At 45.9% G+C, this 20,363-nt stretch overlaps 1 protein-coding gene across 1 annotated transcript in view; it reads left to right on the top strand.

The window, feature by feature from the left end:
• Nucleotides 1-4,677: 4,677 nt before the first annotated feature.
• The window catches only part of LOC311324157 (beta-1,4-galactosyltransferase 1-like), a gene marked incomplete at its 5' end in the record, with an annotated part of 41,903 nt that continues 26,217 nt past the window's right edge, over nucleotides 4,678-20,363 (top strand). Inside the window, 3 exons of the mRNA XM_084456560.1 lie at nucleotides 4,678-4,711; nucleotides 7,619-7,807; nucleotides 11,205-11,440. Coding sequence (XP_084312686.1) covers nucleotides 4,678-4,711; nucleotides 7,619-7,807; nucleotides 11,205-11,440 — 459 coding nt within the window. The remainder of the gene's footprint in view (nucleotides 4,712-7,618; nucleotides 7,808-11,204; nucleotides 11,441-20,363) is intronic.

Here is a 20,363-nt window from a genome sequence, read left to right on the forward strand (position 1 = left end):
CTGGTCCCGTCTGTAAACAGCCCCTCTGTCCCTCTCTCCCTCACACACACGCTGGTCCCGTCTGTAAACAGCCCCTCTGTCCCTCTCTCCCTCTCTCCCTCACGCTGGTCCCGTCTGTAACAGCCCCTCTGTCCCTCTCTCCCTCACGCTGGCCCCGTCTGTAACAGCCCCTCTGTTCCTCTCTCCCTCACACTCACGCTGGCCCGTCTGTAACAGCCCCTCTGTCCCTCTCTCCCTCACACACACGCTGGCCCGTCTGTAACAGCCCCTCTGTCCCTCTCTCCCTCTCTCCCTCTGTCCCTCTCTCCCTCACACTCACGCTGGCCCGTCTGTAACAGCCCCTCTGTCCCTCTCTCCCTCACACTCACGCTGGCCCGTCTGTAACAGCCCCTCTGTCCCTCTCTCCCTCTGTCCCTCTCTCCCTCACACTCACGCTGGCCCGTCTGTAACAGCCCCTCTGTCCCTCTCTCCCTCTCTCCCTCTGTCCCTCTCTCCCTCACACTCACGCTGGCCCGTCTGTAACAGCCCCTCTGTCCCTCTCTCCCTCACACTCACGCTGGCCCGTCTGTAACAGCCCCTCTGTCCCTCTCTCCCTCTGTCCCTCTCTCCCTCACACTCACGCTGGCCCGTCTGTAACAGCCCCTCTGTCCCTCTCTCCCTCTCTCCCTCTGTCCCTCTCTCCCTCACACTCACGCTGGCCCGTCTGTAACAGCCCCTCTGTCCCTCTCTCCCTCTCTCCCTCTGTCCCTCTCTCCCTCACACTCACGCTGGCCCGTCTGTAACAGCCCCTCTGTCCCTCTCTCCCTCTCTCCCTCTGTCCCTCTCTCCCTCACACTCACGCTGGCCCGTCTGTAACAGCCCCTCTGTCCCTCTCTCCCTCACACTCACGCTGGCCCGTCTGTAACAGCCCCTCTGTCCCTCTCTCCCTCTCTCCCTCTGTCCCTCTCTCCCTCACACTCACGCTGGCCCGTCTGTAACAGCCCCTCTGTTCCTCTCTCCCTCACACTCACGCTGGTCCCTCCTCCGCTCCTCTCAGTGCGCTCACATGTGAAGACAGCTGAGTAGAATCAATCCGGAGTAGCCCTACACGAATGGTTAGTGATATCACGAACACCTCTGCACACATTTGTCCAAAACTGATGCAGTTAGTTAACTCTGATAAGTTAGTATGTTAACACAACACTGTCAATCTCGTAGAGTTAAGTTAGCAAGCACGTTATATTAGCCAGCCAGCTAATTAGCGCAGCTGGCAATGGCATTGACCAACATTTTAACTTGCTAGCCTAGCTAACTACTGAACTGTGCCTCATGCTAGTTAGAGTAGCCAACGTCAGGAAGCTCAGACATTGGTTACAGTAACAACAATGCAGCTCATCCCCCATTAGCAGTGTGAATTAGGTGTTTCCAAAAATGAATGAATCATTGAATGAATTAATGCAATATTCATTCATTAAATAAAAGATCGATTTTGGGATTCATGAATCGATTCTGAATCATTTGATTCAGAATCGATTAATCAATTTTTTTTAACCCATCCCTACTAGACACAGTAGATAGTCGACTAATGATCACACGTCTCTTGCATCTGACAACTTGGCTGGATGTACTTATTATGATATGATAGTGGCCTTTGAGATATCCTTTCACTAGCCGGGTGAGGGACTTGAGAGATGACTCCAGACAGCTGACGAGTCAAGCCCTATCCAATATCTGATTGGTTGCCTGAAAGGAGTGGCAGTGACGACACCGCCGCTTTTCTGAAAAGTTGAGATATTTTCAACTTTTTGAGTGAGCGCTCGGAGCGGCCACTCAAAAAAGCCGGAGCACTCGGAAAAAAGACGCTGCGTGCTGCGCTTTTCTCTAGGCAGCCGCCAACGCTCTCTCCTCATTGGAAGCAATATTGAAAAAAAGGCGTAGTCGCTCAGAAAAGGCGCTATGTGGACACGGCCCCTAATGCATACTCAAGCATTATGCTGTCACATGAGTTTTTAATTTGTAGCTGTTACTGTTTCTTCATCTTGTTTGCATCTCTTTATCTGACCAGTCCTTTGTCTGCTTACATCTCAATCAGTCCCACCTGTGTTCAATCCAATCAATTCAGTCAATCAGTGAATCCGTGCTCAGTCCAGAGTCACGACTCATTCCCATCACAATATGTAGGCCTACTAATGTTCATGCAGGATTCCTATGGTATATATCTAGCTGTGACATTTATACTTTTTTTTTAGGTGAAACTGCCAGCTTCTCACTTGGCTCAACAAGAACTTGATCTTCCTTTGGTGTCTATCAGGGCCGGTTCTAGGCAGGGGCAAGAGGGGGCAATGCCCCCTCAAACAAATGCCTTGCCTCCTCAAATCAAATCCGCCAAAAAAGGCACAAGCCTTCTCATCACTCTCTCCCCTCCGCTCCGTGATGTGTGCCGGCTGTATGCGATCTACTCTCTGCAGTTAGCAGAGACGCTTCCCCAGGAAACACCCAATCACTGTTTAGTATGCAAATGAGCCAAGAAGTATCCTGACTATCTAGTGTTGCATTTCTCACTCTCAGACCCCGTTTACACCTAAAATGCGTCTTGTATCGAGATTGTATCTAATGATTTAGCCTGATTACATTTGCACCTGGCATTAATATGCGTTTCGAGTATCTTCAACCCGATCCGTTTGAGATCCGATCGACTCTGTCCAGCTGACAATCGAACGTCACATCCTGTTTGTGCTTGAATATTTTCGTCCGACCAAATTGAGAGTAGACTCAATAGTACTCAGTAGTCTGGACTCCAACCTTGACCAGGATCCATTTTAATACTTTCTTGCTATCACAACATCAGCTTCCAAATTATTAACTTATAATTATTAAAGCATCTAACTGCATCATGATGGTCAGCGATGAGACGGCTGATAACCCTCCGTCGCGGGAAGGGAAAGTGCATCAGTGGGCTGGGATCCTTAACAGTAGCCTATGTCTGAATACAATCCAATGGCTAATTCCCAATAAAGAATCCATCCAGTGCACAAGCAACTCCCCCAAATATAATAATGAGAAGCACAAGCTGGCAAGTGGAAAAGCATAGTTGTGTTTGGCTGAGATATGAATGGGACATCGGATGCAAAACTAGCAATAGCCGGCTGTGTCAAACTCAGCTGCTTAAACAGGTGATGCATAATTACTTCGTGAAATTCTCAGATGACCCCGCCGTTTTGGGCTTATAATAGCCTGAGATCAGGACACATCACTTTCCCACTCCGAAAGCTTAGCTTCAGGTAAGATAGGATTCATTCATAAACAATGGTTAGTTGCTGCTTCTTGCTGGTCTGGAACGGCGCGTGCCAACGGCTACGTATTTCCACCCACGTTGTTGATATGTGGATTAAAAACGCATTCCCATTTACACTTTTATTAAATGTGGTTGACATGCGTCCCTGACCACCTCCGGAGGTGGTTTGGCCGATCGGATCGCAATCCGTCCTCAAAACGTTTTGGGCGCATTTACACCTGTACTTTCATGTGGTTTAGCACATTGCAATCTGATCACCAAAAATGTATTTTAATGCAAGGTGTAAACGGGGTCTCAGTGAGGCAGGATAAACTGAAGCGGTAAGACTTTCAGGCAGTGGCGATTGCTCCTATAAGCCAGGGTAAGCCTTGCTTACCCATGATACAAATCCAAATAAAACTTGATTTTTGCGCCTTCTTTCGGTGAAAGAAGACACGAAAATGGACGGTCGGACTGTTTTTGACTTAAATGCGTCTTGTATTCTGCCATCGCTTCATTTTCATCCGTGTTTAGCGTTTTGGTAATGCTCCGTCGTCCCCTACAGTCCTCATGAAAATACAGTCCACGTTACGGTCTGTTGACAGCTGTCTTACTTGCTCGTCATTCACATAACATTGTAGGCCAGGTAAAATAATTCTGGTTTACGGAAATCAAGACCAAATGAAAAATCAAGCAATCAAATAAGCCCAACATACAAAACTGCGAACAATGTCGTCATCAGTCAAAACCTAATCTGTAATTCGTCGAAATGCTTAAAAGTGGGCGTAGGGTAAGCCAGTTCTTGAAGTGCTTACATTGGAATTCCCATTGACATTTTAACATTGGGACGGTTTATCCAATCAAAACTTGTCATGACTGTCCCGTCATTCACATCGCCTGTCAATCACGTTACCCACTTTAGCTATCTAGCTACTGGCAGCATCAATGAACATGGAAAATGGAGATCGAGTATTTGTTGAAAGTTGATTCCGAAATTAAGTGGATTAAACTAGTTTGGGTAACGATATAAGGTTGGTCTTTACTGATTAATTACCAGTTATGGCTGTGCATTTTGCTTTGCCTAGTTTTAATCAGCACTCGAGAGCGTGAACTTTGCTTTGGAGCCGTGGGCTAATAGGCCTAGTAGCCTAAACACTGATTAGTGAAGTAGGGGAGTAGGCTATTGAGGGCTGTGTCCTAAGGGGGTGTATTTTATCGTCCCGTCATTCCGCTTTGTGGTGCTTGGCCATTGTTGTCATATAATGGCTCTGTAGTTTATTTATTGTTTCCCTTAAAGCTTGGTTGTTTCGGCTTAAATATTGTCCTCTTATTCACTCGCTCTCAAATTGTTAAATTATAAAGAAAGGTATTTATTTTCCAGTGCACCCATCTTTGTGCAAGCAACTAGCTTGTATTCCGTGAAAATGGCTGGGAACAAACGTCTGGCTGGGAACAAACGTAAGATGTGGGCCTGACTTTGATTGCTGGACAGGTTAATGTTTGTTTTATGTGCCTGTCTTATGTGCGTGGCTGGCTTGTTTCTGTTCAGGACTGGTAGGACGGAAGCTAGTCATGCCACTGAAATAACTGTGAATTGAAATGACATGAAATAATGTCTGATAAATTAAGATAGGTCTTGTTGCCTGGACACATCAGTTCCAATGCTTCCAATGCTAATCCTGCACAATAAGAGCGGGATAGCCAGTTAGCTCATGTGCTCACAACAACTAGCAGCAGCTTCTATAACATTAATGGTAGTGGTCAGTGGCTAAAGCAGTTACACTGATGATTCCTGTAACGTTAGGTATTTTGCTGCAATTGGTTCAACTTCTGTTTCTGGACAAAGGTAAGGGATAAACCCAGATAACACAAGGCTAGCGAACCTACAGCGGGTCCCCAATGGACAAGCTAGCGGAGCTCCGGCTGAATCGGCACAGGTCCATGTCTTTAAATAATTCCATAGTTTTGATTTTTCTATGATCAAAGGGAATTAAAAACCAGACAATGGGAGACACTCATAAGACAGGACAGGACAGAACAAAACAATAACATGCACCATGCCCTTTCAGTCTAAGAGTGAACTATTACCAAAACCCGAGAGGCTATGTGGATTCTGTCCCTCCCGTTCCACTGAGTCTACAGAACAGGCACAATCTGAGACGGTTTAGGTTTCAGAGAGCGGGGGCGGGGTCATGCACACTGCTTGGGTCCCTGGATTGGAGGTGGTTGTTCTGCCCAGGGGTGGAGTCTGGAAGAACTGGTGGTGGGACTTACACCAAGGGTACATTCTGAATGGGGGGGTAATGGTTTTTGTGCCATAAAAGCTGTTCTAGGGTCCCAAGATCTATCAGTGGAAAAGGCACTAAGAAAACAAACTGGGTCAGGGCATAAGGGAAGGAAAAGAAAAGAAAGGAAAGAATTAGGAGTTTTCCCTAGTCCAGGCTAGAACCGAGAATGCCATTGTTCTCAACATACCTAACCGGGAATCGAACCCTAATCTTCAGCGTGGGAGTCAAATGCTTAACCCACTACACCGAGGGGCCAGAGGGTCTGCTGTCTTTGGTGCGCTGGCTTACAGCCACACACAAAAACTAAACATTTACCTGGTAAATTTACATGCAAAGTATAGCCTAATATATAATGGGTAATTACTGAGACACCTATACTGTAGGTATAATTTCAAATGTTCAATTACTGCACATAAATTCAATAACTGACATAGCACCACCAGGTAACCACATTTTTACATAGCTTCTATAACGTCTATGGCTTTGAATGGCTTGAACCTGCGACCTTCAGCATGAGAGGCAGACACCCTATCCACTACACCACGAGGATCTGGAAAATGTGCGGTGTCATAGTGTCTTTGTTTTGATGTTCTGGGACCACTGCCTCTTGTGGTGACAACATAGAACTGCAGGTCAACAACACGACAGAGGAAGGGAGGGAGGGAGTGACAACCGGACATGTGCCATCTTTGGTGCGCTGGCTTTCAGCCACGCACAAAAAGATGCCTGCCAGTCAACCAAGATTTTCTTTGGTTGAAGACAGTCAGAGGTCTCCTAAAATGTTGGCACATTTCTAATGTTGTGGTGTTATTTTTGTGAATAAAATCTGTGTTGAGCACATAGAGAGAGTACAGTTGAGCAAGCACAGAGGTTTGAGCGCACACAGACCGAGGAAGCAAGTGGCATACGAATAAGTCTGTAATGTAATAAAATGTCAAGAAGGTGAAAGGGGTGTGCGGACTTTCCGGCTTGACTGTATAGCCTCGACTTTCCTTTGCTCAAAATGAATAATTATCTGGGCAGACATGCAAATAAAGTTTTATTGACTACAATATGGCCTTTGCTCAAACCCAAATGATTTGCATGCTGTGCAAAACATCTCTGTGCACTCAAAATATCCCTTCACAGGCATGTATATTTGGCACATAGAAAATAACCTGACAGTGCTCCATGATGTGGGCTACCAGTACTGTAGAAACTGCACAAATTGGTTGTCTTTTTACCCACCAATTCTATGACCAATAATCAAAGACGTCTTGCTGGGTCGAGCCTGTGTGTCTGGTAGTGTCTCGTGCCTGGGTTTTGGGGCAACAGGACACTGCGTCTGCTCCTGTTGTTCATGGGTGTTTTGTATATTGTACATGTATACAGGTAATTTGCCATGTGGAGTCCATGCCCATAGGGGTACAACTGAAGCCATTTAGCATCTGGCAGGTTGGATTTTTAGAAAGGGGTGAGTCTAAGCATCATTGGTGCAGATCATTACATTGTTGCAATATTACTGCTGTTCACTGCATACTGGTATTTTCCATGAAGTGTCCCTTGGTCTGGACGCAAGACGGTGCAAATTTCCCGGGATATAGATCCCTGCTCCCATTCACACATGACCCTAGGACGTTCCCTGCAATTTGAAGGCATATACTTCATGTCTGAAAGGGGCGTTAGACTATGTGATCTGTTTCCAACTGGTTGTATCAACCAGTTACACTGGTTAGACAACTATGTCACCCCAAGCTGTCAGGCTCGGATAACTTCCTCTCAACGCCAGGGAGCTGTGCCAGTCAAATCAGAGGAAGCTAGGGAGTAAGGCCAGCTAGAAACATAAGAACGTTGCATATTTTGTCTGTGGTAGGCTATTCAAGACTAATCAGAATAATTAGGCTACTGTTTACAGGAAAGGAAGTGTTGGTCACAGTTTTCTGCTGAAATTAGCCTAGTTACCTAGCTTGATATCTAAATATGACGTGGGATTCAATTGTGGACTTCAGTGTTGTGAACCGAAAGTGTAAATTGATAGCTTGTTTAGTTTGTTTTTTCTACATTGCTGTTACTTTATTTTTTTATTTGTGGTCATCAGACAACATTTACTTTGCGTTTCTGAGATATCAGCAATCGGCCACCTGGAACCACACCTTACAGACAGATATCCCGCTGACAATAGACGTACAGGCGGTGCATGACAAGTCTGCTGCTGTTGTGAATGACAATACAACTAATGTCACCAGCTTGGGACTTGGAAAATGCGATGAAACCTCACCACTTCTGGGTAAGTCATAACAAGTCTTTTGAAAGAGTACCACGCAGACTGAGATCTGGGACCATCTGGCATAATTTTCTCTGTATGGTAATTGTCATATAGACAAGCTAAACTGAAAATGTTAATCAATAATCAATAATAACACAATAATCTTTATTAGGCTGCTTTCAACCAGTGCACAGGTAGGCCTATAGCCTAACTGAAATCTTAGAGGATGGGACACAAAAAGTCATAATCTATAACACATTTGCTGCCATTTCCTGATATTTCAATATGACTATTAGTCTAGCTAATTGGGGGATTGAGCGACCTTTTACATAAGTGATTAGCCTATCATAAATTAGGCTATGTGAACCTTTCATAAAAGTAACATTTGACTGTCTCACATCCGTGTGCTATGTCCTGTAGCCTAACATGCACTCAATTTACATACCTGCCCTGCAGGAACTCCCCTCTTCCTCTCTAAATGAAAAAAAAGTATGTCCCGTTTCTCATGCTTGTGATTCAGTCCTTGCACATTGGTAGCGAAATGTTTAGCAATATCTTATTAAAAAAATGCACGCAGCGACAAGTGTCGTATATTTCTAATGCATCATCTTCTTGTGGAACAGAACTTCAAGGAGGCCAAAATCGTCCAATCATCAATTTATTGAGCAAGCCTTTACACAGGGTCAAAGCTTCGGCAATACTAAGGTTCACAAGGTGGGGCCGAGTTTATATGTCCTGGCTTCAGGCCAGGTCTCACATGACAAACATTTGCATAGAAGGGATATAAACATGGTCACAAACGGTCAACTGATGTTCTGACTGAGCTCTTGCCCCCCTTCCTCGGACACGGGGCTTCCTGGTATCATGTTACAACTGTAGGCTAACTGACTTCAGAGGTGTTATCTTTATTGAATCAGGGACAAAGGACATCGGTTGTAACCCACATGTTAAACTACTTAAGTTAACACAGTTCTACCTAAAGTGAAGTTTATTCATTATTCTACTAAAATGATTACTACATGAGAGTAATACAAATGTATTGATATAATACAGTATGGTACAGTATAAAAATATACTACATAAGTTTTGAAAAATTCTACGCCTGGCTGACTAACCAGTTAGCCTACGGAGTTCGCTTGCTTTCCTTTCTTTTAGACATGACACTTTCAAATTTAGCAAGATCATGCCCCTAGAACAAAAACAATAGTAAGCTAACCTTACCTGCCTGATTCCCATAGGAGAATGTAGCGCTCTGTAGCTCTCAGCTGAGTAGCCTAACCAAAAGGGAGAAATTGTGCGCACACCGAGTGCCCGGCTCTGGAAAATCAGGCCAGGTCCAGCCTGGCTTATGTGTGTGGCTGGCTTGTTTCTGTTCAGGACTGGTAGCACGGAAGCTAGTCATGCCACTGGAATAGCTGTGAATTGAAATGACATGAAATAATGTCTGATCAATTAAGATAGGTCTTGTCACCTGGACACATCAGTTCCAATGCTAATCCTGCACAATAAGAGCGAGATAGCCAGTTAGCTCATGAGCTCACAACAACTAGCAACAGCTTCCATAACATTAATGGTAACGGTCAGTGGCTAAAGCAGTTACACTGATGATTCCTGTAACGTTAGGCATTTTGCTGTAATTGGTTCAACTTCTGTTTCTGGACAAAGGTAAGGGATAAACCCAAATAACACAAGGCTAGCGGACCTACAGCGGGTCCCCGATGGACGAGTTGGCGGACCTCTGGCAGAATATAACACAAGGCTATCGGACCTACAGCGGGTCCCCGATGGACGAGCTGGCGGACCTCCGTCCAAATCTGCTGTTGGACCTCCGGCCGAATCCACTGGCGGGTTCCTGGCCATTTGTACATCGAATGGCAAGCGGACCTCTGGCAGATTATTAGCGTCAGGGACAGCGGCCCGCTAGTAATCCGAAATGCTATTGCTCCACCACCATTCTACCGGTAGTTTATGTCTATATCCTAGGCCCATTGGCCCTAGGCTTATGGATTTCTATTGCTAAATTAACTTACTCTGAACATTTTTGGGTAACCCTTCCTTTCATAGTCCCACAATTACTAAACATTTACCTGGTAAATACATGCAAAGTATAGCCTAATATATAATGGGTAATTACTCTATACTATATACTATATTGTAGGTATAATTTCAAAACAGGAGTATTTCAAATGTTCAATTACTGCACATAAATTAAATAACTGACATAGCACCACCAGGTAACCACATTTTTACATAGCTTCTATAACATCCAGTGACAAAAAATCATCCATACCATGAACCCATGACCTTCGGCATGGGAGGCTGATGCCCTATCCACTACACCACTGAGGATCTGGAAAATGTGCGGTGTCATAGTGTCTTTGTTTTGATGTTCTGGGACCACTGCCTCTTGTGGTGACAACATAGAACTGTAAGTCAACAACACGACAGAGGGAAGGAGGGAGGCAGGGAGTGACAACCGGACATTAGCTATCTTTGGTGCATGTCGCCACACACAAAAATGTAATTCTAGAGACAAGCAGTGACGAAAGGCCATCTTTTACTGGCAGAAATAAAGTTTTGGGTGCATCCTTGGAGAGGAGAGCGGAACATGGAAGAGTTTCACTGGCTCATCCAAGAGCTGAAACGATACCATACTTTAGGAGTTGGCGATACCCCCTCACATTAGTAGGTGAGGACCAGTTTCCGAGAGCTGGGATGGCAATGTTTATCTATCATCAGTGATAACCTACAACTGTCTATTTAAACTGAATTATCTGTAGCCTGGCTTTGCCAAACTTTTAGCTAAACTACAAATGGTGCTCAGAGCCACCTCCGCCCCTGAGTGCATTTCGTGGATCTGTGTGCATCAAAATTGAATGGGTTCTAAATTGGCCCATGCTAGGGGCTGGTAGGTTTTGCGTAATCCTAGTAAAAAATAAATAAATTGGTGATTGACCAGCCCGCCTGTGTTTGGGCGGCTCGTGGACCCGCCCCGTGATTCGGATCCACTCCACAATTTAATGTGTTGTTGGTTGGCTAATGCTACACCCCTCCACTGAGTTTTTGGAAAATCGGTGAGGTAGTTTTAGCGTAAAGCTGGTCTAAAAAATGAAGGGAGGTGAATGGCCAGCTGTGTTTGGGCGGCTCGTGGACCCGTCCTGTGATTCGGATCCACTCCAAAATGTAAGTGGTTCTAAGTTGGCCCACGCTGCATCCCTCTATAGAGTTTTATGAAAATTGGCGTGGAAGTTTTTGTGTAATCGTGCCTCTCGCCCAGCTTTCGCCCAGTCTGTCATGACTCGTATCAAGTCTGTTCATGTTTCACTTTATTCAGGCACAATTTCACGTTCCTCTCTCTGTCTCTTTCTCTCACACTCCTTCCCCTTTACCCCCCCTCTGCTCTATATCCAACCTCCAGTGGGTCCAATGCATATTGAGTTTACTTCCCCGGTAAGCCTGGATCAAGTCAGGAAGATGAACCCTGACGTGCACACCGGCGGTCGCTTCAAGCCCAAGGATTGTATCGCCGTCCAGAAGGTTGCCATCATCATCCCCTTCCGCAACCGTGACGAGCATCTGAAATACTGGCTCTACTACCTCCATCCCATCCTCCAGCGTCAGCAGCTGGACTACGGCGTCTACGTCATCGATCAGGTATGTGGAATAGTTGGTGTGTCACAGAGTTACCTATTGTAGTCAAAGGGAGTGGCACATGAGTAGCGTTCTTGAGTGTTAAGGTAGCGCCACAGATGATCTGAGAGCATCTGGACTCTCCTGGATGGGATGAGTCTGTCTGTGTGGAAGGGCAAGCATCTCAGATGATACATCATCACTGGTAACTTATTTCTGCTCGATGTTGACAATAAAACAAGCTAATGGATTGTTAGGTTTTTGGACAGCGAAAAGCTCCAAATCAATATAAAATCAGATACATACTTGGAAGTGGGAGTATAGAGGCTCCTCCTACAGGAGAGGCTTCGCTCTATCTCTGGAGTACTTTGTTGTAACTTGACACTCAACGTCACATGTCCGTGGGTGCTGCTGTCTGTCCGACCGCTGATAACGGCGTATTGTGTGACAACACTCAGTTCTGAATTTGTCTTTGTCTATATGAGAAAATGGATGTGCGGCATGTGAAAATTGTCTCGCTCTCTGCACAACACTGTTGGCGTACTTCTGTTTTAACTTGGACCAGAGCTTCGGGCTCACTCACTGAGCTCTGGTAGACTAGCAGTAACGTAGATGATAAGTTAAGGTCGATCCCAGTGCTTTTCCAATGGATTAACTAACTCATTCAAGCTCCATGGCCCGAACTTTGGGAGAGGAGAGAGAAGCCTTTTTGACAGACTGATATTAGTGCTCAATGCTCATGTCACAGCTAAGTACACAATGGATCTCTATCTCTATATGTGGTTGTGCTCATTCACTCATTGCTCATTAGTTGGATCAATATATGATTGGCTCCATATTAGTGGTCATTGCTCATGTTACAGCTAAGTACACATTGGATCTCTAGATCTCTAGTTGTGACATGAGAAATGAGAAATTTATAGCATTTCCAGGAAGGAAGGAATATAAATGCTACCACAGTAGTCATAAATGGGTGCCTGTATCTTTAAAGGACACATAAAATGCAAATTTTCAACAATTTACAATCTTTGAGGTCCCCAATACATGTCTTTGAGTATTTTACCAGAAAATACCACTCAGATTGAGTGTTATACCAAGCCCAATATGCCTATTTTGAGCTGCGCTCCAAACCGATTGAGTTTTTTTTTTTGCTATGCAAATGCAGACAGTAGTTATAGCTTTATCATCCAGGTTGAGATGACTTGAAAATGCTGTGTTGTACTGACCCAGGTTGACAAAGCAATCTGGCAAAAAATGGTAAGCACAGACCAACAGCCTTTTAGGAACTTGAGTGGGTACGTCGCCATCAAAAATAAACTTAATCCACTCAGCTCTTCTGTCCACTGAGGTTGGGAGATGATGTAGCAATTTATGCTGGTTATTACACCCAAGAACAGAGCATTTAAGGTATGCATACATTGTGCTAGCATGCGAGGCCAGCAACACTGCAAACCTTTATAGCCAGTGAGGCAGGTAGGCGGAGATATTCAAACGAGGGTGGGATTATTATAATGAGTCTAAGATTCTGACGTCAGAAGCATAGATCGAATTGAGTCGCCCGCTGGGAGCTGGGTTTTCTGCATTTCGCCACCCACAACAAAATGAATGGGTTGTCTTACCTGATCGTTTGTGTATTAGTAGAGACTCAGAGACTCAAATGTATATGCTAAAACACTGAAAAAAGGCGTTTTGCATTTTATGTGTCTTTTAAGAGAGCCTGCTTGTGTCCCCAAATTCAAATCCCAACTGACAGCGTGAGCATCCCTTCATTCACTTCAATGTAAATGCATGCCGGATTCAGACAGCTCTCTCTCAAAACGTATAAACGTTACAGCTTAGCTATTGACACCGTGCTGAACATTTACTGTATGTATAATATGTCTGTATAGCTTAAAAAGTCTTTCCAGATAAACTAGAATCTTACTTTATGGCGAATTATATGTCAGAACACCAACTAACACCTCGTTGAATTTCTTGTCTTTGAAATCGCGAGTTTAACATGTTTTTGAATGATTTTTCACGGTGCCCACCCACATCCATTGTATGACCAAAACAGTGGGAGAGCAATTATCAGACCTTCTCAAAAGTGCTAGTTTTGTCAACGTTTTGATCTGAACCATTGTATATGATCATAAGTAACCTTAAAACAGGGGGGCTAAACATGCTAAACTACTCCTTTGAGTTTCCAGGGCTATTGTTGATGATATTGGAGTAGAACCGGGACTTCGGTCTCGTCGTTCAAGGACACGCCCCGCTCTCTTCATTTCCCATAGCTCGGTGGTGTACCAGGGGGCAGAGCGCGTGAAGGTGACCGTGGCTCGGTGGTGTACCAGGGGGCAGAGCGCGGGAAGGTAACCGTAGCTCGGTGGTGTACCAGGGGGCAGAGCGCGTGAAGGGGACCGTAGCTCGGTGGTGTACCAGGGGGCAGAGCGCGTGAAGGGGACCGTAGCTCGGTGGTGTACCAGGGGGCAGAGCGCGGGAAGGTGACTGTTCTGGTTTTGGCAGGGGCATGGAGGTCCAGGAGGCCGCTCAGTCCACTGACTCGCCTGATGGGAAAATGACCGAGCAGAGATGCTGGAGGTCCGGGTTGATGTTTTTTAGGTTCCTGAAACTGATTTGTCGTTTGGGTTTGTCGAGGGGGGACAGGACTTGAAATGGCCTTGTGGTCGGACACGCCCAGATCATACACCTGAACATTACTGATAGGGGCGGAGTTGGTGATGACCAGGTCCAGAGTGTGGCCCCTGGTGTGTGTTGGAACATCAACATGTTGTGTCAGATTGAGGCAGGAGGGGGTGTTGACATGGATGTTAATATCTCCAAGTATTATGATATTGGCTGAGGTTGTGCAGAGTGTAGAGAGAAGGTCATGTAACTCATGGATGAAAGCTGAGCTTGGTTTGGGTGGCCGGTAGATCAGGAGAATTGTCATGGAGAAAGGGGGTTTGCATTTAAATGCAAGGTATTCAAATGAGAACTGTACAAGCAGGGGCAGGGGGGACAAATCAAATTTTCTTCGGTGGACAACAGCTAGGCCACCACCACGACCAGTGCTACGGGCTTTCTCGAGTTAGCCGTAGCCAGGAGGACAGGCTTCATTCAAGGCAGAGTAAGACTCTGGTTGATGCCAGGTTTCTAGAAGGCACATGAAGTCAATGCCTTTCTTAAATGAGGGATGATTTGTTATTGAGGGATTGTGCATTCAAAAGTTCAATTTTGGTGAGGTGGTGAGTCTCTGTAGGGGCCGGAGTAGGCTAGAATCCACTCCACGTTTTCTGTCTTGCTTAGTGTGTAGTGGTCTCACGATGTTTCCCGAGGTCTCAATTAGTTTTCCGAGGTAGTCTTCTTCTGTGGTGGTGGTCTCTTTGAAGCTTCAAAACACCACCACCACCACAGAAGAAGACTTCCTCGGAAAAATTATTTCACTCGGACAGAACGCGTCTAAATAAGTTATTTATTGGTAGCGCCGAGGCTTCAAAACCCAGCATTTGTTTAAATAGACCCTTTTGCTTAGGTAAGTGAAGTTTCATGTTTATCTGACACTTGTAAATATGAGCACCTCTCCTAAATAGGCCGACACCGATTTATTTTGACGGCGAAGTGAATGGAGGGTGAAAGGACTGTTGTCTGGCATGAGCGAGCATGCGACTACAGGACTGAAAAGGGCTAGGCTAGGTGTTGCTGCACGGAGGGCAAACAGTTTTTGACCACACACACCCTAACAAACGAACCAAAGAAGCTGGCACGATTTTTTGGCATGCCCTGATGGGAGGTTTCACAGCACCAGGGCGCTGAGCAGTGGCATTTTTATATGTAAAAAAACATACAGGAAAACTACAGTAGCCTAGGCTACTGATGTTTTTTAACACGTCAACAAAGGCCGATCATTTGAGAGCGAGCGAATAAGAGGACAATATTTAGGCCGAAACAACCAAGCTTTTATGGACACACTAAATAAACTACAGAGACATTATATGACAACAGTAGCCAAGCACCACAAAGAGGAATGACAGGACGATAAAATACACCCCCTTAGGGCACAGCACCAATAGCCTACGCCCCTACTTCACTAATCAGCGTTTAGGCTACTACTAGGCTACTAGCCCTATTAGCCCACCGCTCCAGGAAGCAAAGTTCACGCTCTCGAGTGCTGACTCACACACACACTGACATACACCAGTCCTGGGCTCAGATCCCCTCCCCCTCACCCTAACCCGGGTCCGTATCCTTTTCCTACCCCCCACCCAAACCCCTGCCTCTATCTGGGCCCAGGCACATTTATGCACACACAGACATACACCAATGTTTGCCATGTCTCTCCTATGATGTTATTAGCCTCTCTTACTCTGAAAATGTAATTTAATGTTATTTATTGCTCTATAAATGTTCTTAGCCGGTAGACAAACATACTCCAGGAGCTTGCTCGATCGCCTCGTTGAGAGGGGTCAGGGAAGAATTTTTACAGCTCACTTATCTGGCCCTCGGGTGATTACTGTTTTTTTGCTTCCCTCTGGAATATGTAGGGGTGGGATGTCTGCCCACCTCCCTTGTTCTCTGTAAAGCGCATTGTGTTGCCTCTGGGTATGAAATGCGCTATATAAATAAAGCTTTGATTGATTGATTGATTGATTAAATCTAGGCAAAGCAAAACGCACAGCCATAACAACTGGTAATTAATCACAAAAGACCTACCTTATATCGTAACCCAAACTCGTTTAAACCACTTCATTTTGGAATCAACTTTCAACAAATACTCAAGATCTCCGTTTTCCATGTTCATTGTTGCTAGCTAGATCGCTAAAGTGGGTAATGTGATTGACAGGTGATGTGAATGACGGGACAGTCATGACAATTTTTGATTGGATAAACCGTCCCAATGATAAAATCTCAATGGGAATTCCAATGTTAGCACTTTGAGAACTGGCTTACCCTACGCCCACTTTTAAGCATTTTGACAAATGACAGATTAGGTTAGATTTCGACTAATGATGATTGGTTGATTTTTCATTCGGTCTTGATTTCCGTTATCCAGAATAATTTTACCTGGCCTACAATGTTAAGTGAATGACGAGCTAGTAAGACAGCTGTCAACGGACCTTAACGTCGACTGTATTTTCATGAGGACTGTAGGGGGCGATGGAGCACTACCAAAACGCTAAACACGGATGAAAATGAAGCGATATATGGCAGAATACAAGACGCATTTAAGTCAAAAACAGTCTGAAAGTAGGTTTTCGTGCCCTCTTTCACTGATAGAAGGCGCAAAAAACAAGTTTTATTTGGATTTGTATGGGTAAGCCAGGCTTACCCTGGCTTATAGGAGCAATCGCCACTGGTGTTTGCGGGTTTGTATGTTCCTTATTGGATTTCAAACTTCAATACATGCAGGTACATGAAAATGTAAATGCAAATCACACAATTGCATTTTAATTTTAATATTGACTTAAATAATGCATGTAAAAGTTGAAAATGAAAATGCAATCCCATTTGCATTGCCACTTTTAATAAAGAGGCCAAAAACCTTTTATGAGAATGAAAATGCAATCCCTTTTTGCTTTTCAAACTTCCATACATAACTGGTACATGAAAATGGAATAGCAAATCACACGATTGCATCTTAATTTTAATATTGAGTGAAATGCAGAAGTTGAAAATGAAAATGCAATCCCAATTTGCATTTTCAAATTGCAGGACAAAATAGAACATTGAATTGCCAATAAAAAATGCATTGCCATTTGAATAAAGACACCAAAAAACTTCCATAGCTCAGAGTGTCAGTTGGGATTTGAATTTGGGGACACGAGCAGGATCTCTTATAGGTACAGGCACACTTTTATGACTACAGTGGTAGCATCACACCACAGCCCACACACCTCCCCTGAGTGTGGTAGAGACACACGGTCTTCACTGATGATGGCAGGTGGGTGGCCCAGAGAGGGCTACACTGTCCACGACCTGCTATGACATGAGGGGGTGGAGTCTCGCCATCATGCTACTAACCATGCCACGGACCCGTCAACTCAGCCTTTGAGTGAGTTAGAGACACACGGTCTTTGCCGGTGGGCTCATGGAGATTTTCCGGAGGTCACTGCACTGCCCTCGACCCGCTGTGATCCGAGGGGGCGGAGTCTCACCACCACGCCACTATCCACGCCATGGAACCCACAACTAAGCCCCTGAGTGGGCTAGAGACACGGTCTTCGCCGGTGGGTGCATAGAGATTGCCCAGAGGTCATTGCACTGCCCCCGACCAGCTCTGACTGAGAGGGCAGAGTCTTACCACCACACCACTATCCACGCCACGGGCCGCACAACTCAGTTCCTGATTGGGCTAGAGACACACGGTCTTCGCCGGTGGATGCATGGAGATTGCCTGGTCCGTAGTAGTACTAGCAGTTGCTGTTACATACAGCTGCAGCAGCTAGCCCACCTCACATTTTCTCCAGGAAATGTACTTTCTAGTTTTGAATTCATACCCCTTTTCTAACTTGTCGCCATGCCTACAGTTTTTGTGCATGGCTGTAAGCCAGCGCACCTAGAATAGCAAATGTCCGGTAGTCGTCCCTTCCTGGCTTCCTCCCTGGGTCCCTCCCTGTGTGCCGCTGCCCCGTTGTAGACCTGCAGTTCTATGTTGCTACCACAGGAGGCAGAGGTCCCAGAACCTGCAGTTCTATGTTGCTACCACAAGAGCATTTACCATTTTCGGCCACAGGAGGGCAGCAACAGGCTTAGATAGACTGTGTTCCTGGTTCAGTGGGCAGCAACAGGCTTAGATAGACTGTGTTCCTTGTTCAGTGGGCAGCAACAGGCTTAGATAGACTGTTCCTTGTTCAGTTTCAGCAATTCAATGAGTATTTGAGTTAGGCTATTTAGTTTATTTGTATTTCTGTTAGTTATACATTATATTTCTTTATAATTTCAGAGACCACACACTCACTGTCTGTTTATGTAAGTGAAGAGAATTTACACAAATAATGTGTATAAAGGGTTAAAAAAGTAGTAATACTGTCACAATACTGAGGAAAGCGTGCGTGCTCCTCTCACTTAAGAAACTGGGCTCCACTGCCCCCGACTCTATATGACACGAGGGGGCGGAGTCTCGCCACCACACCACGTACCCCACAACTCAGCACTCGAGTGGGCTAGAGACACAGGGTCTTCACTGGTGGGGGCAGGTGGGTGGCCCGGAGAGAGGTACACTGTCCATGACCAGAGAGGGGTCCACAGCCCCCGACCCAATATGACGCAAGTCTTTCCACCACGCCACTGTCCACGCCACGGACCCCACAAATCAGCCCCTGAGAGGACTAGAGAAAAACACGGTCTTCACCGGTGGGGGCAGGTGGGTTATGTTATGTTATTTTTATTTATAATGCGCCCCCCAACCAACTGTTACATCAGCCCGGGGCGCAGCCCAGGTACAAAGGGAGACAAACAAAAACAAAGGACTGCAAACGAACAGATTAACAAGAAACGCCAGGAATTGGAGAGTGGCTGGCTGCTGTCGGGCGTAGCGCCGCCATCATGCTTCCTAACAAAGCGCTTCACAATACAAATAACAGATAAAAAGGAAGAAAGAGCGATACAAAATGCAATACGACAATTACGACATACAAAATACAGTACAAGGCAATTACAATGAGAGGGAAAGGGGGGGGGGGGATGTGCGTGTTTGTGTGTGTGTGTTTCTGAGTCTGTGAGTTCAGTCCATGTGTGTGTGTGTGTGTATGCCTGAAGGCCTCTGGCTGAGGACTCAGACGGAATGTCTTAGCGATAACAGCAGGTTGCTATGGAGACGTCCTCGATCAGCCTCAAGACCAAAAGTCAACAGGAGTCCATGGGGAGGGAAGGGAGGAGGGGGGGGTGCAGCGCCTCTTTAGCCTCTGAATCTTCAGGGGAGTTTGGGCGAAACGGCCTTGACGGCCGGGTGGAAGCCAGAAAGTTGATTAGATGTTTGGGTTAGGGAGAAGAACAACAGATTCAATGGTCATTCCTCTCTGTAACGCTTCTCTTTATCGAGCCTGGTCCTCAGCTCTGCCACGTCGCCTTGCATAGCCGTGAGTTTCTCCAACACGGTATCAATCTTTCGGTTCAGTTCCGAAATCACCACAGGTAGATTACTCACTGCTCTGCCCAGCTCCGTTAGCATGACGTGCACCCTTTGGGCTAGAGTGGCTGCCGTCTTCCCAATTCTTCGATAGACCAGGGCAATGCTCAGTCCGAGGAGCAGATGTCCTGTTATCATTAAGGCAAATAGGTAAATATCCTGCCACTTGTCCCACGCGTCCTTGGTGTAGTCCGCGGCGAGGTCCCGTCCGGGCACATAGGTTCCCCCGGTCCTGAGTTTCGTGTTGAAAAGATTTTGTCGGTTGCATTGAGAGACCAGCTTATCAATTCCATGTTTAGATTTGAAAATACACAGAAAAAAGAAGAACTACAAAGTGTAAGGGGAGATAGAAAAATACAAGAGCAAGCAACAAAAGCGTCTGCTCTGAACGAAAGCCGGAAGGGGTAGCCCGGAGGGGGCTCCACTGCCCCCGACCCAATATGACGCGAGGGGGCGGAGTCTCGCCACCACACCACAGACCCCACAACTCAGCCCTTGAGTGGGCTAGAGACACAGGGTCTTCACTGGTGGGGGCAGGTGGGTCGCCATCACGCCACTATCCATGCCATGAACTCCACAACTCAGCCCCTGAGTTGGTTTTAACCAGTGGGTATATGGAGATTGCCCAGAAGTAACTGCACTACACCCGAACCGCTATGACGCGAGGAGGCAGAGTCTCGCCACCACGCCACGGACCCCACGGCCAATGGGCCTAGGATATAGACAATTAACTACCGGTGGAATGGTGGTGGAGCATCCATTGGGGACCCGCTGTAGGTCCGCTAGCCTTGTGTTATCTGGGTTTATCCCTTACCTTTGTCCAGAAACAGAAGTTGAACC

The sequence above is a fragment of the Borostomias antarcticus genome, assembly GCF_949987555.1.
Source record: "Borostomias antarcticus genome assembly, chromosome: 22".
NCBI classification, from domain to species: domain Eukaryota; kingdom Metazoa; phylum Chordata; class Actinopteri; order Stomiiformes; family Stomiidae; genus Borostomias; species Borostomias antarcticus.